Consider the following 23,759-nt stretch of genomic DNA (forward strand, 5'->3'; position numbering starts at 1 on the left):
ACAAGTTGTAAACCAAATCCATACCCAATCACAACTATTTTCCAACCAAATTCAAATGGAGAATCTGAATCTTCACTATTCTCTGAGATTGAGGCTGGAGGTAGCAAAGTATCAAAATCATCACAATTATTTGTCAGTGGGCTCCCACACAATCCTGAATTTCCCTCAAATGAATTGTTTTGAAATGTATTAAATTGTTGCCCACTTGGTATGTGTCCCGTAAGATTATTATAAGAGACATTGAAATATTGCAAGAAATTAAGTTTTGTTAGCTGTTGTGGGATCTCTCCTGAAAGTCTGTTTAAAGAAAGATCCAATGATTCCAAATCTGGAAGATTTCCCAATGAAAATGGGATATTGCTACTAAGGAAGTTATTGGAAACATTGAACAAATGAAGCACCTTTAAATCACCAATTGATTTTGGGATCTCTCCTTCAAACCTATTGCTTGACATATCAATACCTCTAAAGAGCTCTAGGACCCTTTGATATACCATATTCATGCCTTTGTTTGTGTTAGAGATATATTAGCCCATTAGCATAGGCCCAAGTCTAATTATACTTTGTGTGCAAGGCAAGTCTTCTACTTGTACTAGAAGTCTATTAGTCTAGGGTTTAGTCTACTATATATACACATGTTATGATTCATTATAACACAGGATTTGTACTACACTATAATATATTATTGATGTAGCCCTTTAGGGTTTCCTCCGTGGATGTAGGCCGTTAGGCTGAACCACGTAACCCTCGTGTGTTATTATGTTCTATACTCTATGCTTTCGCTTCCGCATCCCTACTAGCATATTCAACATGGTGTATCAATGCTAATATTTAACATGGTATCAGAGTCACCTTCTTGTGGTCATGGTTTTCTGTCCTTACGGTATGTTCAAGAGCAATCTTTGTCTTCCTCGGTGTTTCTTCGCTGCATTCATCTTCTTTGGCTTCCTACTGCTACCGTCAAAACTCTCCGGTATAGTTATGCCATCGTTAGAAGTCGCATCAACACTGCAAGACCATTGCCTTCCTCAAACTACCGTAACAGAGCCAAACTTCATTCAAGAGATCTTCTCAACCTTATCAAATCTCAAGATTTCATCAAGTTTCCATCTTGAGTTTGAGAGGGGGTGTTAGAGATATATTAGCCCATTAGCATAGGCCCAAGTCTAATTATACTTTGTGTGCAAGGCAAGTCTTCTACTTGTACTAGAAGTCTATTAGTCTAGGGTTTAGTCTACTATATATACACATGTTATGATTCATTATAACACAGGATTTGTACTACACTATAATATATTATTGATGTAGCCCTTTAGGGTTTCCTTCGTGGATGTAGGCCGTTAGGCTGAACCACGTAACCCTCGTGTGTTATTATGTTCTATACTCTATGCTTTCGCTTCCGCATCCCTACTAGCATATTCAACATGGTGTATCAATGCTAATATTTAACAGTTTGTAATTTCCATTGAGTAATTGGAATCATAAGACAAATGATAATTCCAACTACCTTTTGGTATAGTAAAATTTGTCTTCACGTGAATATAAGTTAAAGGGCCTTCATTCTCAAAATCCCTGTACTTCCAATTCTGAAATATTTCTAGTGGCAACTTTCCTGAAAAGCTATTGTTGGAAAGATCAAGGACTCGCAAGTTGGGAAACTTATACTCAGCATTAGGAATGACTATTGGACCATTGAATTTGTTAGACCTTATACAGAGAACCATTAAATTTGGAAGATTTCCAAATCAATAGGGAAAAGAATCATTGAATTGGTTGACACAAGATCAATAGCCTCTAGCATCATTAAATTGGCCAATGATGTTGGTAACCGGTTTTGGAATTTGTTTTCACTAAAATTTATCATCCGCAATCGGGTTCCTTTTGCCCAAGTTTGTGGAATGCTTCCCTCAAGTTTGTTCTTTTGTAGATTAAGCACTAATAAAGAATCACCAAACTTCTTCAGACATTGGGGAAGTGAACCACTTAAGCTGTTATTAGACAAATCAAGCACCTGAATAGAAGTCAAGTTGCAAATCCTCTGTGAAATTTTTCCACTCAATTTATTGTTTGGAATATTATAGCGCAAAGTGGAGGATGGTGGAATAGGAAGTGACCCTTCAAGCTGGTTAGAGCTAAGGTCTAGAATGGCTAGATTAGTCCATGGAAGAGGAATTGGAACTTGACCATCAAAGCCTGTGAGAAAATTGAAAGAAAGATCCATAACCCTTAAACTTTCTCTACTTATGTACCACATCCATTCAGGTATATGGCCAGTAATGTTGTTGTGAGCTAGGCTTAGCCACTGTAGCCCATCTTGGTTTTTTAGGAAATTTGGAAATTCAATCAAGTTACATGCAGCCAAATTTAACCCATAAAACTTTGGCAAAGAGGCATTGGCACATGTTTCATCAATGAGTAATGACAATTCATTACGAGAAAGATCCAACATGCCTAGGCTTTTTATATTAAGAAACACACAAAGTTCCATGGTGCCATTCAAGCTATTATTATAAACATCAAGAACCTCAAGATTGTAAAGGTGGACTATTGAGCTTGGAATTGGTCCTTGAAAATTGTTGGACGAAAGCCCAAGAAAAGTCAATTTTGTCAGGTTCATGAGGGTAAAAGGGATTTCACCAGATAACATGGAAGAAGAGAGATTGAGATATGTTAGTCTTGAAAGATTGCCTACCTGGGATGGGATTTGAGAGTAGTTGAAGTTGTTGAAGGCAAGGTTGAGTCTTTGAAGATGAACAAGATGGAAGAGACTGCTATTGGAATTGATTGAACCATAAAGATTGCAGCTACTCAGATCAAGTTCAATCACGTGACCTGTGTCCTCATCACAAATAACACCATCCCATGAGCAACAATCACTGTTTTGACCATCTAGTGTCCAAGATGCAATCTTGGGACAAGCCAATGGATCACTAGATTCAGACCCTTTTATGCTGAAACTATTTTTGAATTGCAACAAGGCTGAACTCTCATCAACATGGCACAGTGACTGTATAGAAGGAGAAGAATGAGTGAGAACAATAAGCTGAGACAGAGAAACTAAGAAAAGCACACGCATGAGCATGATGCAAAGAAAGGAAGACTCCATGACAATTCTGGATGAGAATGCTCTAAGCGAAGAGCTGAACGGTGTTATATGAAGCCACGGTCAACATTAATAAATGTATTCCCACCAACATTCACTGACTCAGATCATAATTCAGAAAAGGTGAACTTTTTTATCATTTCTATTTTTGACTAAGCAAATGCGTTTTCAAGGTATACCTTTTTAAGATATCGTGCTTTAGATTGTTTAATTTAATTAAAATTATAGTTGCATACTTGTATTAATCAATATAATACAAATAAATTATTTTTTTCAAAGACAATTTATTAGCCAATGAAAATGCATGAACAAATTTGATTAGAGAATTTAAAATACATTTAAAGAATTGTCTCTAAGTCTGAACATAATGTAAGAATGTCATAGACACGGGCCAATTGTCAACTACCATACACATCTTCAGAAAAAACATACACAACTTTCTGACTTCAAACAATTATGCTATGGATGAATGTGTCTTAGAAGTTCGGAGTGTCGTGTTAGACCTGCGGCCGCAATTTTTCAGCTTCGTTCTCATTGACCAGTGGTGGATGTATATTCTGTTTGTAATTGATATGGAAGAATAATCATAGCAGGTGTCATGGGCTTAACCCGTCAGTGCGAGCTTCGACTGACGGGCCAATTACGGGTGACAGATGGAGTCATGCTGACGGGACCAAGATAAACCGGGACTGAAGGCTCCAGTTCTAACCGACGGTTATTCAAAGCTCCTTGGTTACCATATAGCGAGAAGGTGACGCCAACTTGGCTGAAGGGGAGAAAGAAGGCTGACGGTTTCGAGGCCGACGGCTCTGTTGAAGCTAAGACTTGGCCACCACGCATGGGAAGTTGCTTGTGTTCCACGCCCCGTATCAGAGTCCTATAAGGAAAGGATCCCGCAATCCACGCTTATGAGGATTCCTATAAGGAAAAGACTTCTACTCCAAGAAAGAGAGGTCCACCCTCTACTACTATAAAAACCCCAATACTCTCATAAACCGAGGTACGCACAATTAACCCCTCTCTAGCACTCTAGAGTTGAAAGAAGTTCTAACTTGACCTTCAGAGGGTATTTGGCCGGCACCACACCGGTGCTCTCTGTGAGGTCATCTCCTTTTTGTTGTGCAGGTGTTGTTTCGAGCGTACAAGCATCGTGCAACTCACTGGTGAGATTTTCGGCATCATCAGTAATCAATTCTATCTAAAGATGTCTCAAAATATTGTTATATTTTTAAAATTAAAAATTATTAATTTACTAATATTCTTATTATACTTTTATTTTATTTTTAAGAACATTTTTTATAAATTTATTTAAGGGTAATTTTGAAAACTTATACTTTTTTTTTATATACAATATAGAAATTCTACTCTAGAATAATCTAAGTGTATATGTGTTTGAAACTCCTTCTTGGAGACTTTGAACCCCGGTCCTTACCCCCACACCCTACAAGCAATTATACTTGTAGAGTGACCATTGCACCAAGGATGTGCGATGGTGAAACTTATACATTTTTATATAGCAGACAAGAGTAAGACAATAAATGATGTTCTCTTAAAAAGTTTAGATTTTTTTAAATAGGACAAACAAATTGGGACAAATGGAGTACATGTTAAGCTCACTATGGTTGAATCCTTAACTCATCTTACAAAAAATAAAAATGCTAAAGATACTATAAGTTTTATTACTTGAAACTTAAAAACTGATATGGTAATGAATATGTTTGGTGGGTTTCAATTTTCAACCACCTTATAACTGAATTTTGATTTGCGTATATCTAATTGGTGACACATCATTAATTTGTAAGATTAATATGAAGTAAAACTTATAGTACATGTAGTACTGCTCTTTAAAAAATCTATATTGGTCCATCTATATTTTACTAACACAAGTTACACAACATTTGGATATCGGGGCATATCCAAATAAATAAAAAAACAAAAAAGAAGAAGAGAAAAGAAAAGAAATCTACTCTTATACTTACAATAAAATTAATTTGTTTGTAAGACTAATATGTAGTAATACTTGTATTACTGCTCTTAAAAAAACTCTTGATTTATCTATGTTTTACTGACACAACATTTGAATAGCCGGGCATTGTTGTGAAATTTTAAAGAACTCGCAAGTATACAAACCGTACCGAAGTATAGTTTGACAATAATGAGGTCGAACTCACAAGGACTTGAATGAACATAGGAAAATTAATCAAATTTTAACCAAATTAATCCTAATCTAGTTTAATAAAAATTGATTATTTGCAATTAAATATACTAAGCAAATAATTAAACTAAGCAAACATATAATATAAAGCAGTAAAGAGATTTAAACAATCTAGAGAAAGGAATTAAGATTTTGGAATCCGCCTTGTAAGTCATATCAGCATATATTTATAATCATTAATTTTTCCCAACTACTTCATGATAATCTAGAAATCAATCCTACTAACATGGAAAATACTATCATTAAAACTTCTATTTAAATATATAAAGCATGCTCTTCTTCCCGTCCTAGGTATAAAATCAAATCACCAATTGTATCCTAGCCAAACAATTCACAAGAAATATCCAATTTTAAAATCAAGAAATAATAAACCAAGCATACAATTAATTGAGATAAATCCTAAATCATGAGAAAAACATGATTGAACTCATATCTAGAATTCCATCTTAGTCAATTGATATGAAGCAAAAACAATTTAAATCATTAAAGAACAACTATCGTGGGAAAAAACAAATCACATTAATATTATTGATAATATTTAAGAAGCCACATGCGGCACTGTCTCTTACTCCAATTTTCTATTTTGCATCCCAGCCCTAGCGCTAGCCTCCTGTGAATTTTGCCCTAAAGAGCCTTTAAATAGGTCAAAGAATCCTATTACAAATTGAATTCCCATTTGGAGAAAATTTCAGATCTTTAGGCTTCAATTAACAGACGATTTTGGCCTATTTAACTTCGGAATTTGGACTTTTGGTAAATTACAAAGTTGTAACCCTTTAATTTAACTTTTCAGCCTAACTTGAATAATCTCGACTGGACGTCTGAGCCAAAAGTCATGCCAACAATACTAACTGATGCGCAAGTTGGAATCCTAATCCAAATTAGATTTGGATTTGGTACAAATTTCCTTTGATTCCTTACTCCAATTAGACTTAAATTTAATTGGGTTGGCCTTCTTTAACTTCATCATGACCCTTGTAAAAAAAAAAAAAAAAGTCCACTAGCTTTCTTCTTTGCATAAATCAACTTATTTAATTTCAGTTTCCTATAAAAGACAAATTCACACAATAAGATTCAATTAAGCACAAAATTGAGTATTCAGCATTATTCCAAAACCAAATATAAAATGCATGAATTAACTCAAAATAAGTATGATAATACTTTCTAACAATGATATAAATATGCAAAATTAAGCTATTTTCAATGCACATCAAGCATAACCCACCAAAAAAAAAAAAAACCACTCTTATACTTATATATATTTAGATTAACTTAAACATTGTGGCTTAATTATTGTCAAAAATCTTATAACTTAATTGGCACCTCTTTATATACAAAGTGCTCTGAGGTTTAGGAAATAAAAGGTTCATGCTATGGCGGCATATTGTAACTATCTCAAAAAAAAAAAAACAAAAAAGAAAAAAAAAAAAAAAGGAGATTAACTTAAACGTGGTCAATGTACATTAAAAAAAGATTAATGAAAACGCATCAGCAGAGACATCTTCTAAAAATGGCAAAAGTAAATGATCAATTACGGTCATTTAAATGTAATTTTTTACTAAAAACTTATTTGTTTATTAGTTAAATAGGGATTTTGATTGAGGGAGTCCATCATGTAGCTTCATATGTAGCTTTTTTTGTTGTTTAATATAAAGCGTTTTAACCCACTAAAAAAAAAAAAAAAAAAAAGCGGGGCCCTAAAGCATTGATTTCTTGAGGAGAAAAGGCACGGGCTTCTAGCCCAATTTGCACAGTCGGAGAGATATGGGCCATATAAGCCTATCGCGTGATATCTTTTTTTTTTTGCTAGGTAAGTGTTTATGCAGGGGATTGAACCTCTGAGTTGATAGGTCATATGGAGACCGGGTACCACTAGGCCAGCAGGCCGGTGGTGCCTATCGCGTGATATCGGTAATGGATTGATCAGCGTGGCATATATTAAGCATTCATGATTCATTTAATGGACTGATCAGTATGGCATATAATAAGTTTCTTTCTCATTAATAAAGTTCGTTACTTTAATATATATATATATATATTACAACGGTGCAACAAATTAAAATATCAATTAATGTTGTGAAAGTGTTATAAAAATATTATAAACGTAACACTTTTATTTATTTATTAATACAATACTATTCTTTAACAAAGTCAATTAATCGCTTTTTTTTTCTCAAAAAAAAATTAATCGCATTTTAAATTTTTTATATACAAATGGACAAGTAAATAAAAATAATATAATAGGAGTATAATAAGTATGATATGTTGAATTTTATAAGATGTCATCTACCAAAAAAAAATTGATATAAGTAATATATTTTCCTATATAATATCTTTTTTTTTTAAATATTTCTTATATATACAATGTAATTGGGCATAAGAGTAAATTCATACAAAATATCTTTTTATCCTCTTATTTTTCGTCTCAATTAAACAAAGAAAATTTATATTGTATTAAATTTTCATCCTTCCAATCAAATACTAGTGATAGAAACCTAAAATCTTTTTTATTTTTTCACTTTTTATTATCCCTAACATTTTTCTTGCTCTTACTTTTTTATCGTCCCAAGTCCCAACCAAATAGAGTAATGTAATACCAGACATACATGTAGATTTATGATATTTAATCTTAATCATAAAATTAATCAATTTCAAATGAAAAGAATCCTACACTTTTTCTTTTTTTTTTGCTGAATGAAAAAAATGGGATCTCCAATGTGGGTTTATTAGGCCCACACTATGTGACGGTAGTGAGTAATATCACGTAGACCACACGGGTATTGTTAAGATTATCGCTCAAACCACTCCTCTCTGAATATCAGGGCAAAGACTCTTACTATCAAACTATACCAATGTGATGAATCTGCACTTATATGATAGAAACAAGTGGTATTGATAATTACCATCAAGATAATCCATTTATATTTGGACCGAGAGATCAATCAAAGACTGGCACTATTTTTGTCCCCTTTTTCCAATGTCGACATGATAAATTGAAACTTCTGAACTTTATCTTCTCCAGTGGGGTCTTGTGGAAAGCAAATCAATCAGTCAGTGCCAAAAAATCACATGCGAATAGTCCTTAAATAAGACAAGCAGTCGATATTGACTAGAATTAATTGACCAACGAATAGTCAAAAAAAAAAAAAACCGACACCGTACGTATAGAGACTTGAATCTCGTCCATTTAACCAAAGCCATCACATGCTCTCACACACACACACACAAAGCAAAAATGAAGTCCTACATGTTTATTTTCTTGAGTTTAGCTTTCTTGCTAGGAAGTACCTGGGCAGAACAATGTGGAAGACAAGCTAATGGTGCTGTTTGTCCAAATGGGCTATGTTGTAGCCAACATGGATGGTGTGGCACCACAAACGATCACTGTGGAAATGGTTGCCAAAGCCAATGTAAGCCTGCAGCAACTACACCTTCCAAACCAACCCCAACCCCTAGTGGTGGTGGTGATGATGTTGGCAGCCTCATTAGCCTCTCTCTATTCAATGAACTGCTTAAACGATCACTGTGGAAATGGTTGCCAAAGCCAATGTAAGCCTGCAGCAACTACACCTTCCAAACCAACCCCAACCCCTAGTGGTGGTGGTGATGATGTTGGCAGCCTCATTAGCCTCTCTCTATTCAATGAACTGCTTAAACATCGCAACGATAACCGCTGCCCCAGTCACGGGTTCTATACCTACGATGCTTTCATCACTGCTGCTCGATCTTTTGGTGGGTTTGGCACCACTGGTGATGTTAATACTCGTAAAAGGGAGCTTGCTGCTTTCTTGGCTCAAACTTCTCATGAGACTACAGGTATAATTGGTTTGATTAATATTTAAGTCTGAAATATTAACAATAAGTCACAAGAATTAGTTCAGAAAAAAAAAACATTTATTGTTGAAGATAAGTGTCTATTTGATAATGCACTTTTTCAAAATACAGCTTTTTAAAAACTTCAATTTTTGTTTTGAACACTTTTTTCACACATTGAATTTTCTTTTTTTCTTTTTCTTTTTTTTTTGGATAGAAAGGGAAATAAATTAAACACTAAACAGCAAATAAAGGTTCAGGACAGAGCCTGTTAACATTCAAACCATTGGCATCACCCTTCAAAATACTAGATAATTAGATAAGTCCACCAGTGGACTTGAAAAAACAATAAAATCACTCTCAATCAAAGTGCCTAGTTTAGCCAAGAAGTCTGTGCACTTGTTCACCTCCCTGTAGATATGTCTAAAAACTCGTTTGGGAAATCCAGGAAGCCATGTGCTTGCAATCATCCATAATAGAAGATACAATAGTATTATAGGAAGTTTGTGAGTTAAAGGCATCCACAATGACTTTAGCATCCAATTCAATAATAACAGATTGAGCATGAATCTGTAAGCACGGTTGCAGTCCATCTCGGAGAGCCCATAATTCCGCCATGAAACTAGTTGTATTCCCAATCCTCCTTGCAAAACATTGAATTTTCTAATATAGTACTATAGGGTTTTGCTTCACACCCCAAAATTATTATTCAGCCTAGACATTAAAAATTCTCAAAAAAAAATTGGCAGCATTATTTGGATCACATGTGATCCATGTTACTTTCTCATTCAGGAGTCATTATCTCTTAACATTAATTATTGTTGATTTAGTTGTTAATGTAGTGGATTTGTTAACTCATACAATATGGTAATATGGTTATTTTGTGTAGGAGGTGGAGGGTGGGCAAATGCACCAGATGGTCCATATGCATGGGGATATTGCTTTGTGAGGGAGGGCACAAAGGAAACTCATTGTAATGACAAAGCACCATGCCCTCCTGGCAAACAATATTATGGAAGAGGACCCATCCAACTCACCAAGTACGTTTCTCTTGCTTGTCACTTGTGAATTTCTTAAAGCTCAACCAAAATAAAACATAGAAATAGTACAAGATCTGCATCTATATCCATGGTTGCAACTAGCTAACACACTCATGCTAGATGACTATACATTGCACAACTTGTTTTACATGAAAATTGTGTCTCAAAGTTGCAAATATGTGATGGGATTGTTGTCGATGTTAGGCAAATGTACGTGCATATATGGAAGATTAGAACAATTACTTGGTTTTATCAAAAGGTCTCCATTTAAATGGAAGATTTAGAGAGCTTAGAATCCTACTCTTCCATTAATAGAACATTATTGGAATATTTAGAGTGTCATGCTAATTTCAAATGAACTAACTTGCTGCTCAGGTTCCATGAAAAATGTGTCTCAACTCTCAAGTTACAATTCTATGATGGAATAATCTAAGTGTTTATTTTGAACTGATGTTAGGCAAACGAATATTCCAAGAATGTTCTATCTAGTAATAGACGACGTGTAAGCCCTAAATCTTGCATTTAATATGGAGAGCTTGTGACTACAGTCTACAATATAACACTTTAATGATGTCTCACAATTTCAAACTTTTTTTTTTTAAGAAATAATTTCAATATGTATTTTATTATCAAATCAAGATACTAATTTTATCAGTTGAATTAACTAAAACCCACTTCACAATTTCAAACTTGAATGATTGCAATATCACTTTTTATTTAATTTCATTATTAACATCACATTTAATATGGACTATGTCAACAATTATTTTAAAAAAAAATTGTGTTCGTAGACATATACATGTGCCTGTCAACACAATAGTTTGGAGCATGTATTAAATTTAACTTTCTATACTTTGACATTGACATTGATTATTGATCTTTTTTAACTTCATCAGCAATCACAACTATGATTTAGCTGGTAAAGCCATCAAGGTGGACCTAATAAACAATCCAGATCTTGTAGCCACAAACCGAGTGATTTCATTCAAGACAGCCATATGGTTTTGGATGACCCCACAGGATAACAAGCCATCAAGCCACAATGTCATCATAGGCCAATGGACACCTTCCCCTGCAGATAGGTCAGCTGGTCGAGTCCCAGGCTATGGTGTCATCACCAATATAATCAATGGTGGTTTAGAATGTGGGAAAGGTCCTAATAATAAGGAGGCTAATGATAAGGTGGCTGATAGGATAGGGTTCTATAAGAGGTACTGTAACATTTTGGGACTGGGCTATGGAAACAATTTGGATTGCTATAATCAAAAGCCCTTTGGTTAAATTGCTCTGCTCAAGACTCATGACTCATGAGTATTGTAGTAATACTACTACTGCTACGTACTAAATATCCAACAGGAGAAAATAATGAGCAATAATCTTATGTATCTGGAAAGTCTCTTTCCCTAGTAGAAAAACTTCTATTAAGTTACAAGCAGTAAAGTGAGTTTGGTTAATAATTTTGATGCCCACATTTGCAAATGCATGCAATTTTTTTTTTTTCTTGAATACTACATTAAGATACCATCAATTATTTTGATATGAGGAATGAGGGCTTTAGTTCTCCAGTAGCCATTGGTTGTAGAAACTGACATATCATGGATAGGGGTTTCCTTGAAAAAGAGACAAAAGGTCATGAAAATAATTATATTTTTCATAAAGTAATTGTAGTAGCAACATTTTTTGTGTCAAAGCCAGAACATTGCCCTAACATAATTTTTTTATTTTTTTTTAAATATTTCCTATATATACAATGTAATTGGGCATAAGAGTAAATTCATACAAAATATCTTTTTATCCTCTTATTTTTCGTCTCAATTAAACAAAGAAAATTTATATTGTATTAAATTTCCATCCTTCCAATCAAACACTAGTGATAGAAACCTAAAATCTTTTTTATTTTTCACTTTTTATTATCCCTAACATTTTTCTTGCCCTTACTTTTTTATCGTCCTAAGTCCCAACCAAATAGAGTAATGTAATACCAGACATACATGTAGATTTATGATATTTAATCTTAATCATAAAATTAATCAATTTCAAATGAAAAGAATCCTACACTTTTTTTTTTGCTGTATGGAAAAAATGAGATCTCTAGTGCGGGTTTATTAGGCCCACACTATATGACGGTAATGAGTAATATCACGTATACCACACGAATATTGTTAAGATTATCGATCAAACCACTCCAATCTAAATATCAGGGCAAAGACTTTTACTATCAAACTATACCAATGTGATGAATCTGCACTTATATGATAGAAACAAGTGGTATTAATAATTACCAATTTACCATCAAGATAATCCATTTATATTTGGACCGAGAGATCAATCAAAGACTGGCACTATTTTTGTCCCCTTTTTCCAATGTTGACATGATAAATTGAAACTTCTGAACTTTATCTTCTCCAGTGGGGTCTTGTGGAAAGCAAATCAATCAGTCAGTGCCAAAAAATCACATGCGAATAGTCCTAAAATAAGACAAGCAGTCGATATTGACTAGAATTAATTGACCAACGAATAGTCAAAAAAAAAAAACCAACACCGTACGTATAGAGACTTGAATCTCATCCATTTAACCAAAAGCCATCACATGCTCTCTCACACACACACAAAGCAAAAATGAAGTCCTACATGTTATTCTCTTGAGTTTAGCTTTCTTGCTAGGAAGTGCCTGGGCAGAACAATGTGGAAGACAAGCTAATGGTGCTGTTTGTCCAAATGGGCTATGTTGTAGCCAACATGGATGGTGTGGCACCACAAACGATCACTGTGGAAATGGTTGCCAAAGCCAATGTAAGCCTGCAGCAACTACACCTTCCAAACCAACCCCAACCCCTAGTGGTGGTGGTGGTGATGATGTTGGCAGCCTCATTAGCCTCTCTCTATTCAATGAACTGCTTAAACATCGCAACGATAACCGCTGCCCCAGTCACGGGTTCTATACCTACGATGCTTTCATCACTGCTGCTCGATCTTTTGGTGGGTTTGGCACCACTGGTGATGTTAATACTCGTAAAAGGGAGCTTGCTGCTTTCTTGGCTCAAACTTCTCATGAGACTACAGGTATAATTAGTTTGATTAATATTTAAGTCTGAAATATTAACAATAAGTCACAAGAATTAGTTTTCAGAAAGAAAAAAAATAACAATTATTGTTGAAGATAAGTGTCTATTGGGTAACGCATTTTTTCAAAATACAGCCTTTTAAAATTTTCATTTTTTGTTAGGAACAATTTTTTCACACATTGAATTTTCTAATATAGTACTATAGGGTCTTGCTTCACACCCCAAAATTATTATTCAGCCTAGACATTAAAAATTCTCAAAAAAAAATTGGCTGCATTATTTGGATCACATGTGATCCATGTTACTTTCTCATTCAGAATATGAGTCATTATCTCTTAACATTAATTATTGTTGATTTAGTTGTTAATGTAGTGGATTTGTTAACTCATACAATATGGTAATATGGTTATTTTGTGTAGGAGGCGGAGGGTGGGCAAATGCACCAGATGGTCCATATGCATGGGGATATTGCTTTGTGAGGGAGGGCACAAAGGAAACTCATTGTAATGACAAAGCACCATGCCCTCCTGGCAAACAATATTATGGAAGAGGACCTATCCAACTCACCAAGTACGTCTCTCTCGCTTGTCACTAGTGAATTTCTTAAAGCTCAACCAAAATAAAACATAGAAATAGTACAAGATCTGCATCTATATCCATGGTTGCAACTAGCTAACACACTCATGCTAGATGACTATACATTGCACAACTTGTTTTACATGAAAATTGTGTCTCAAAGTTGCAAATATGTGATGGGATTGTTGTCCATGTTAGGCAAATGTACGTGCATACATGGAAGATTAGAACATTACTTGGTTTATCAAAAGGTCTCCATTTAAATGGAAGATTTAGAGAGCTTAGAATCTTACTCTTCCATTAATAGAACATTATTGGAATATTTAGAGTGTCATGCTAATTTCAAATGAACTAACTTGCTCTCGGTTCCATGAAAAATGTGTCTCAACTCTCAAGTTACAATTCTATGATGGAATAATCTAAGGTGTTATTTTGAACTAATGTTAGGCAAACGAATATTCCAAGAATGTTCTATCTAGTAACAGGGACGTGTAAGCCCTAAATCTTGCATTTAATATGGAGAGCTTGTGACTACAGTCTACATATAACACTTTAAGATGTCTCACAATTTCAAACTTTTTTTTTTTAGAAATAATTTCAATATGTATTTTATTATCAATCAAGATACTAATTTTATCAGTTGAATTAACTAAAACCCACTTCACAATTTCAAACTTGAATGATTGCATTATCACTTTTTATTTAATTTCATTATTAACATCACATTTAATATGGACTATGTCAACAATTATTTTTTTTTAATTGTGTTCGTAGACATATACATGTGCCTGTCAACACAATAGTTTGGAGCATGTATTAAATTTAACTTTCTATACTTTGACATTGACATTGATTATTGATCTTTTTTAACTTCATCAGCAATCACAACTATGATTTAGCTGGTAAAGCCATCAAGGTGGACCTAATAAACAATCCAGATCTTGTGGCCACAAACCGAGTGATTTCATTCAAGACAGCCATATGGTTTTGGATGACCCCACAGGATAACAAGCCATCAAGCCACAATGTCATCATAGGCCAATGGACACCTTCCCCTGCAGATAGGTCAGCTGGTCGAGTCCCAGGCTATGGTGTCATCACCAATATAATCAATGGTGGTTTAGAATGTGGGAAAGGTCCTAATAATAAGGAGGCTAATGATAAGGTGGCTGATAGGATAGGGTTCTATAAGAGGTACTGTAACATTTTGGGACTGGGCTATGGAAACAATTTGGATTGCTCTAATCAAAAGCCCTTTGGTTAAATTGCTCTGCTCAAGACTCATGACTCATGAGTATTGTAGTAATACTACTACTGCTACGTACTAAATATCCAACAGGAGAAAATAATGAGCAATAATCTTATGTATCTGGAAAATCTCTTTACCTAGTAGAAAAACTTCTATTAAGTTACAAGCAGTAAAGTGAGTTTGGTTAATAATTTTGATGCCCACATTTGCAAATGCATGCAATTCTTTTTTTTCTTGAATACTACATTAAGATACCATCAATTATTTTGATATGAGGAATGAGGGCTTTAGTTCTCTAGTAGCCATTGGTTGTCGAAACTGACATATCATGGATAGGGGTTTCCTTGAAAAAGAGACAAAAGGTCATGAAAATAATTATATTTTTCATAAAGTAATTGTAGTAGCAACATTTTTTGTGTCAAAGCCAGAACATTGCCCTAACATAATTTTTTTTTTCTTTGGTAATGGTTATACAAGAAGCATTAAGAAAAAGTTCTTTAGGTAATCTTTGTGCCTAAAAAAAGAAATAATTTTTGGAGCCTGGGAATTAAGCAATAGGCTTCAGTATATTTTTCTTATGAAATAATGGCTATGGCAATTATTGGTTTGTTAAAGCATCTAAATTTCCTTTAAAATACTTCTTATTATTAAGGATCTCTTTTGGATCCGCTTATTTTGTTGAAACTAAAATTTTTTTTTACTGAAAGTACTATAAATAAAGGTAAAAATTAGTTGAAAGTACTATAAATAAAGGTAAAAATTAGTTGAAATAGTATAGTGTGACTCATGAATAGTACCAAAAAGTGCAGTAGACTATAAATAATAGCAAAAATAAGCTAAATAGTAAAATAAGCTGACAAATTTCATCATGCCAAAAGCACACTAAATTGGCACTACTTCAGTGGTTTGGAAAACTTGTAACCAGGGTACAATGGAACACTGTACTCTGAAAAATAAATGTCAATAACCCAATTTATTTTTCGATGAGTAAAGCTTAAGAATAGGTCAAAACAAGGAATGGCATGAGATTAGTATTGTGAGATGTTTAACACATTTCATATCTTTAATCGAACTTCTAAATTTATCTTTCAAGTTCCAAACATAATTTTGGAGCCTTATTTAAATTACAAAACCCTCAAACATTCCTTTAATTTAAGTTTGATGACATAATCAATTAAACATAGGAGACCAATCGTCTCGCTTGACTAAGATTTTGAATCCAGTTTAACCGAGTTTTGACTTCACTTGAACAAACTGGCTTGATAAGCACTTCTTTTCCAACTTAAACTATGGTTTTTATCACCCAAAATTACTATACAAGTATAATCCAAAATACATAGAAATTCATCATGAAATTAAGCAACACTTAAAATCCTGACAATTTTTCTCTAGATTGTGCATTACTTTCTCATTTCCCAAATAACACTATTAGACATTTGTATTAATTTCACAACAAATTCACAACCTAATTCAATGTCATTAGAAAAGCCCTCTAATCTTTGGACTCTATTTTTGTAATTAGATATTAAGGGAAGAATAGTTTTAATTCTTGTTTTTGTAATTAGATATCAAGGGAAGAAGAAGAAGAAAAAGAGGAGTTATTCTAAATACCCAACAAATAGTCACAACATTTTTATAATAACTGAGGTGTACATCCCTTATATGTCAAATAAAATTAAATAAAATATTAGACCATAATCCACCACAATTTATTAAAAAAAAATGTTGTAGAAAGTTTAGGCACATATCTAAAAAACAAATGTAAAACTTTCTAGAAAAAGAAATAGAGAAAAAGAAATACTAGTTCAGTTCTCTCTCTCAGGCCCTCACTAGTACTACTCACTCCCTCAACCCTTTATTTCTCTTTTCTCTAGAACACTCCACAAAACCCTTAAAACCCTACCTCCCCACAAAGGTACAACTCCGAACAGCACTACAGCCACCAGCAATGGCGTTGTTGTACTCTCTCCGCCTCCGCCGAACCCTAACTTCTCTCTCCACTCTCCACCGCTCTCTCCCCTCAATCTCCACCTCCACCTCCACCTCCACTCCTCTCCTCCGCGGCCCCACTTCCTCCGCCGCCACCGCCACCGCCACGTCCTCCTCCAATCTCCTCGCTAAACTCCAGCCGTTCAGATCGTCTGCCATCGCGCTCTACTCGTCTCGCTCGACCTACAACCCCAACAGCAACGAAGAGATCGGACCCGATACGATACTCTTCGAAGGCTGCGATTACAACCACTGGCTAATCGTCATGGATTTCGGTAAGGAGAATAGGCTCTCGCCTGAGGAAATGGTCCGTGCCTACGAGGAGACCTGCGCCAAAGGCCTCAATATCAGGTCTCTCTCTCTCTAAACGACTTGTAGTTTTGCACTCTCTGAACTTCGCTGTTTTTGTATGCTTTGCTTATTGCTTATTGCTTATTGCATTTTTGCTGAAAACTTATTTTCTTATTTGCTGAAACTTTGTTAAATTAAAGTACCCATTTGGCGTTGCTGTAGGAATTAGAGCTTTTAGTTGTAAAGCTTTTGCAATAAGAGTGAAATTTTTATTTGCTTATTGCTTATTTGCATTTTTTTTCTTCTTTTTTATCATAAGAGTAAAATTTAGGGTGTGTTTGTATGAGTTGTTAGAAAACTGTGTTTTGAGTTTAAAAGGACCTTTTATAATAAAAAAGCTATGAGGAGTTGTGGTTGCAAAACAGAGTTTTGGGTTTCAAAAACGCTCTTTTAATCTCCCAAAATGCCTAACCAAATGAACCCTAATAAGAAAGAAGGATTGCTCAAATGTGAGCACCCGTAAAAGAATTATAAAAGAACACTCATAAGGTCCAAAAAATCACAATATAGAGATTTAATCAAAAAGTTTTTTTTAGTGTTTTGAGCGTTTGGCAAATTATAGTGAATTTTGCTTTAAAGTTTCTATCTTTATCAGGCATGAATGGTAAATTGTAGAGCTTTCTCCTAAAAAGCTCCAAATTACAACACCCTTTGAACCTCCTTGTATTTTGTGTGGTTATAGATGCTTGTTTTAGCAAAGGATTAATTATTATGAATATGAAAAAAAAAAGTTTTTCTTTAGTTTAGAATGTGGATTTGTTTAAGTTTGTTATGTTTGGGGATTTCTTTGGTAATGCATATTCTATTTGATTGGTCCCGTGCATGGGGTCATACAAATACTGTTATAGATTTCAGAGAATCACTTCTATTTTTTGCGTATGTTTTGAAACTCATTTAGGTTACAAAGTGCTCATCATTTTGAGCTTGTGTAACCTATTTTATTAATAAATCCCTTTAAGAAAGAAGGATTGCTCAAATGTGAGCACCCGTAAAAGAATTATAAAAGAACACTCATAAGGTCCAAAAAATCACAATATAGAGATTTAATCAAAAAGTTTTTTTTAGTGTTTTGAGCGTTTGGCAAATTATAGTGAATTTTGCTTTAAAGTTTCTATCTTTATCAGGCATGAATGGTAAATTGTAGAGCTTTCTCCTAAAAAGCTCCAAATTACAACACCCTTTGAACCTCCTTGTATTTTGTGTGGTTATAGATGCTTGTTTTAGCAAAGGATTAATTATTATGAATATGAAAAAAAAAAGTTTTTCTTTAGTTTAGAATGTGGATTTGTTTAAGTTTGTTATGTTTGGGGATTTCTTTGGTAATGCATATTCTATTTGATTGGTCCCGTGCATGGGGTCATACAAATACTGTTATAGATTTCAGAGAATCACTTCTATTTTTTGCGTATGTTTTGAAACTCATTTAGGTTACAAAGTGCTCATCATTTTGAGCTTGTGTAACCTATTTTATTAATAAATCCCTTTACTTATTAAAAATATAGGTTGGGAGTACTCAACAAAAAAAAATGTTGGGTGTGTAAGAGTATATTGGGAAATTCCATGCATTGGGCAAGGGTTTCTAGGCTAGTATGAATTTGCTGTAAGCCCTTATTTTTCACATGGACAGAGTTTACTTCCAAACCCATTTGGAGGAAAATTTCTTCCACACAATATGTGGCGATTCATGTGACTTTAAATAATTTAAGGAGTCATGTGATGCTGTTATGAATTGCCAGATTCTTCCAAATCGGTTTGGAGGAAAACTTTGTCCTTTTCACATAGTTTAATTCTCAACCAAAATGCATTCACATTGCCAAACCATGTAGATCTTTGTGTTGATTTTTCTATCTTTTCTGTCTAGTTTACTAACATTGCTCAGTTCTGAAATCTTCAGCAATATCTAATCTTGAAGGCATCCCGCTGACCATATGTATGATAGGCTCTACTCTGTTCTACATCACTACTTTTCATACATATTTGTATATAGTTTTCGTACCACAGGAGAATAAGCTATAATGTTCTTTTTATGATTAATTTGATGAATGGCTTTATGTTAAAAGCTCTACTAGTTTCCTGCTGGACATTTCCAGTGTTTGGTACATCAAGGTACCTTTAAGTTTTGGAGCTTTGTGGCTTGCAATGATCATGTGGATTTTGTTTTTGCTGATGCTTGTTGCTTGTCTTATTCTTTTACGGTTTCAGTGTGGAGGAGGCAAAAACGAAAATTTATGCTTGTAGCACAACAACATATGTTGGCTTTCAAGTTTTGATGACAGAAGAGGAGTCTAAAAAATTTGAAGGTAACTGTTTGTAGTGTTGATCACAAATAAAAATGGCATTTGGCCTAGATGCTGACTTTCCATTTTGTTTGAAACAGCTTTACCTGGAGTTACCTTTGTATTGCCAGATTCTTACATAGATCCAGCAAACAAGGAGTATGGAGGTAATTTTTTTATTTTAATTGAAATTTTTAGTTAGAGAATACTTGCAGTTCATCTTGTAATTTGATTTGTCCTGTTATGTTATGGTGAATATTTTTTTACTTTTGTTTGTTAAAATAATGAGTTGGACCTTCCTTCCATGTTGGGCATTTCAATTTTCAGCTTAGACTAACACACTATACTTATCAGGAGATAAATACATTAATGGTACAATTATACCTAGGCCACCACCAGTTCAGTATGGAAGGCAAGGGAGACCACGTGATCGAAGAAATAACCAAACAACGTATAATCAATCAAGACCATCATTTGACTACCAGGCAGGAGATGGAAGGAACCGTGGCGCTCCACAAAATTATTCACCGCAGCAGAATTATGGCCCTCCAGGACAAGCACCACAGCAGAATTATGGCCCACCCGGACAAGCACCACAGCAGAATTATGGCCCTCCAGGACCAGCACCACGGCAGAATTATGGCCCTCCAGGACAAGCACCACAGCAGAATTATGGCCCTCCAGGACAAGCACCACGGCAGAATTATGGCCCACCGGGACAAGGAGAAAGAAGAGATCCTATGCCCATGAACAACATGAATTATGCCCCTGGAGGAATGGGCAGTCACCAGTCTGGGAGGGGAGATCCAATGCCTTCACAACACAGCAACTACAACCAAGGGCAGGGAAATTATCATCCCCAAGAACGTAGAGACTTCCCTCAAGGAAATCAGAGTGCTTATGTGCCTCCTGCGAAGGAGAATTTTATGGGAGAGAATAGGAATTATGGTCCTCCACAGGGTGGACCTTATGGGCAAGGAGCAGGTGGATATCAAGGCCAAGGAACTGATGGAGCTTATAAGCAGGGAGCAAGTTCTGGCTATGGGCAGAGTTACCCAGGGCCTGGAGAAGGTCAAAGGTTCTCACAAGGTGAACAGAGGAACTGGCAAGGAGAGCAAAGGACCTATGCACCAATGGGACAAACGGGAAGTGACCAAGTAAGACATTCCCCTTTTAGTAACTAATGTGAACCTTTGACCTGTAGAGTACCTTTAGAATCCGATGATGAGCTGGAAAACATGATAAAATTTCCATATAACGCATTTCCCTTTTTGTGGAAAATGTGGGCTACTGAGAGTGGCCTTTCTTAAAGCCCCTAAATCCTGCCCTTACAGGCTCTGATGTGGAACTATTCCTTTTGAAGTGGAAAGTTGTGCTATGAAAATGAGAGTATTTCAGATATCCTGTTGTATGTGAGATGTATTGCCCATGTACAAAGGAGCACTTTATTGGATTAAAAGTATTCATACACAAAAAGGAATTTATCCAAAAAAATAAAAAAGGTATTCATACACAAAAAGACATCTCAGTGAGAGTATTAATAGTAGTTTTTAGACAATGAACTTATATGACTCATGAATTGTTCCATGCAAGCAAATAAGAGCATAAAAGTTTAGAAACGTATTGCCTGATTTTTCAATGCAGAATTTACCTTCTACTCCGGATTTTGGACCTCTGGTAGAAGCCCTCATAATTCATTAGAGATAATCTTTTGAAGACTGAAAGTATAGGGAATTTTTACCTCTCTTATGCCTACTCCAACTCACTGACCCCATTTCAGTTTAGCCTTCCCTCATAATTCATAATGTGATTATTGGTTTCTGCAGGGGCGATATTGAAAACACCACGGATGGTTATTCGAGACTAAGATGAGAAGGTATCTGTAAAGAAGATATGTTTCTCTCCTTCATTCTCGTGAGCAAGGAGAAAATGCTTAGGAACTTTTGTATTTCTTTTGAATTGGAAAATAATTTTTACTTTAAAAAAATTGTTTAGGAACTTTTTTAGCATTGTACTTATTAAAAAAAAAGGGAAACTTTTGAGTTTGTCATGGTAAATAGTCTGCCTTTTTCATTCTTTGGTGCTCTTTATTTGATTGTTGACATTTGAACTGGCAAATTTCATTTTTTAAGCTTTAAAATTTCAATTTCTGCTTCCATTCAATTGTGTGTGATTTTTGTCTTTTGAAACATAGTCAGTGTTTTACAGATCTTTTCTCCAATTGAATTCTCACTCAGTTGAACCCTTTTTTTATACTTGAATAAGTCAGAGCACTGGATCAAGTGGGATGATGCCTCACTAACAACAATTACCAACGTTAGACGGTCATAATGTTGAATTTGAAGTGAACGAACTCTGAATATATGCAGCTGTGCTTTAAAAATCAAAGGATGTTATTCATAAACATGAAAATGTAATTGTCGCGGCTAGGAAGGAATTCAGGCTGTAATGATTACAGTTTTAAGCGAGATTATCATGTAAGAAAAACTATTATGCCACAAATTTACTCTTTCTAGGGGGACAAATATGATCCTATCATAAAACCAAATTATGGATGTCATTAATATATAATCTCGGAAAAGGATTTTGATTAAATGGGATTTGGTGTGGACACTTTGAGATTGATGATATTATAGAGAGATTTGGAGGTAGAATGATATTATAGAGGACAAAGTTTGGTAATAACTAATAAACATGGCTGTAGTTAAAGGTCACAATTTCACTTAATATATTTTTATTGGATGCGAATTTTGACAAATACACTATTATTCCATGTTTACATAATTTCCATAAGATCAAAAATCAATAGTTTTGTTATTGATCAAATATTTAAATTTAAGTTTTTGTAATATAAAATTATGTATAAAAAATAAGTTTATAAATCAAATAGTAAATAATATTTCATTGGAATGAAATTTAGACTTTCAAAATATATAATTGTAAGGACTCAAGTTGGATTGACCCTGAGTGATGGGTTTTCAGCCCAATAAGCCCAAACAATAAATTTATAGAGAGTGGGTTGACAGGTTTAGGTGCTGGCCGTCGATCACCATGCATGAACTTTTCTTATAAAAAATGCTAAAAGTTTCTTTACAAATGGGGGGATGCTCCTCGGCCTGTGGCCGAGGAGGCCTTATTGTTCTCCCTTTTTCCCAAATTGTTATCACAAGATAAATAAAGAAGAATTGATTTGAAAAAAAAAAAAACTTGAGATCTCATATTAGGAAGTTGGAGTAAGGGAAATGTGAATTCAAAAAAGAAAAGAAAAAAAAGAGCCTAATATAAACCAAAAAAGAATAATAAAAAAACAAAGAGGTAAGTAAAAATAAAAATAAAAAGTAAAAAAAATAGAAAAGAAAATAATCGACTTATTGGGAAGTTAGACATGGGTTTTTTTTTTTAAAATGAAATAGATAACTGTAGGGGCATGGTTTACAGTCCAAGCCCATTGTGTATGAGATTGTGGGTTAATGAGCCCAATACAATAAATTTGTAGAGAGTGGGTCGAAGAATTAGGCACTGGTGAATCTAACAACGGCTATGATAGGTTTGAAAGGCCATCATGCAAAGGCAACACACGTGAGGTTAGGTGAATGTGTTGTCCAAGGAGGCCAATATTTATATAGACCGATAGAACTGATTACAAGTGCAATTCTGATTGCTACAGTGTTCTTCCTCCACTTTTTCGATCCCCTTCCCATGGAGGATCTCTCTTATTATATAGTCCTTCTTAGACAATCTTTACCCTACACTTGTCAACAATTTGGATTGCTACTTTAGTACTTGTTTTATCAGACATCTCCTCTGGCCTCTCTATGAGTTGTGGTGACCAATGAGACACTATTCAGGGGTCTTCTCCACATAAATGCGGCTAGAAAAGTAGTTGCAATGCATTTAATGCGGAAGTTGCACCATTTCCTTAGATATTTTTTTAGGTCTTCTTCCTTCTCGTGTGTTTACGTAACATGCCTCTGACATTGGTGCCTCCATTGAGGGCATTTTCGTTGCTGGAATACGTATCGAAGCGATGTTCGTCTTGGCCAAGGAGATATTCCTTCTCGAACTGTCTTCTACTCCTTTCT

The 23,759-nt window shown here is 34.6% G+C and overlaps 3 protein-coding genes across 3 annotated transcripts; 2 read left to right on the plus strand and 1 right to left on the minus strand.

Annotated features, from left to right (window-relative positions):
- Positions 1-1,027: 1,027 nt before the first annotated feature.
- LOC111997547 (receptor like protein 24-like) lies at positions 1,028-3,154 on the minus strand. Its single transcript, XM_024029642.2, has one exon. It carries the CDS (start codon positions 3,104-3,106, stop codon positions 1,724-1,726), a length of 1,383 nt encoding a protein of 460 aa, XP_023885410.2. The 5' UTR covers positions 3,107-3,154; the 3' UTR covers positions 1,028-1,723.
- Positions 3,155-8,653: 5,499 nt separating this feature from the next.
- LOC111997553 (uncharacterized) lies at positions 8,654-15,281 on the plus strand. Its single transcript, XM_065774508.1, has 6 exons — positions 8,654-9,134; positions 10,021-10,171; positions 11,068-11,450; positions 12,755-13,234; positions 13,656-13,806; positions 14,692-15,281. Exons 1-6 carry the CDS (start codon positions 8,654-8,656, stop codon positions 15,074-15,076), a joined length of 2,031 nt encoding a protein of 676 aa, XP_065630580.1. The 3' UTR covers positions 15,077-15,281.
- A 1,574-nt stretch (positions 15,282-16,855) lies between these two features.
- On the plus strand, positions 16,856-21,835 carry LOC111997571 (multiple organellar RNA editing factor 1, mitochondrial). Its single transcript, XM_024029679.2, has 5 exons — positions 16,856-17,401; positions 19,604-19,701; positions 19,779-19,844; positions 20,032-20,834; positions 21,504-21,835. The coding sequence occupies exons 1-5, from the start codon at positions 17,010-17,012 to the stop codon at positions 21,513-21,515; spliced, it is 1,371 nt and encodes a 456-aa protein (XP_023885447.1). The 5' UTR covers positions 16,856-17,009; the 3' UTR covers positions 21,516-21,835.
- Positions 21,836-23,759: the final 1,924 nt, after the last annotated feature.

This window comes from Quercus suber, unplaced genomic scaffold (genome assembly GCF_002906115.3).
Source record: "Quercus suber isolate HL8 unplaced genomic scaffold, Cork oak 2.0 scaffold_94, whole genome shotgun sequence".
Taxonomy (NCBI): Eukaryota; Viridiplantae; Streptophyta; class Magnoliopsida; order Fagales; family Fagaceae; genus Quercus; species Quercus suber.

Excerpts from the sequence above, each read along its gene's own strand:
- LOC111997553 (XM_065774508.1), top strand. The coding sequence starts at position 8,654 with ATGGGCTATGTTGTAGCCAACATGGATGGTGTGGCACCACAAACGATC. Across the intron at positions 10,172-11,067 it reads GGACCCATCCAACTCACCAA|CAATCACAACTATGATTTAG; the intron begins GTACGTTTCTCT and ends TAACTTCATCAG. Across the intron at positions 13,235-13,655 it reads AACTTCTCATGAGACTACAG|GAGGCGGAGGGTGGGCAAAT; the intron begins GTATAATTAGTT and ends TATTTTGTGTAG.
- LOC111997571 (XM_024029679.2), top strand. The coding sequence starts at position 17,010 with ATGGCGTTGTTGTACTCTCTCCGCCTCCGCCGAACCCTAACTTCTCTC. Across the intron at positions 17,402-19,603 it reads GCCAAAGGCCTCAATATCAG|TGTGGAGGAGGCAAAAACGA; the intron begins GTCTCTCTCTCT and ends TTACGGTTTCAG. Across the intron at positions 19,702-19,778 it reads GGAGTCTAAAAAATTTGAAG|CTTTACCTGGAGTTACCTTT; the intron begins GTAACTGTTTGT and ends TGTTTGAAACAG.
- LOC111997547 (XM_024029642.2), bottom strand. The coding sequence starts at position 3,106 with ATGGAGTCTTCCTTTCTTTGCATCATGCTCATGCGTGTGCTTTTCTTA.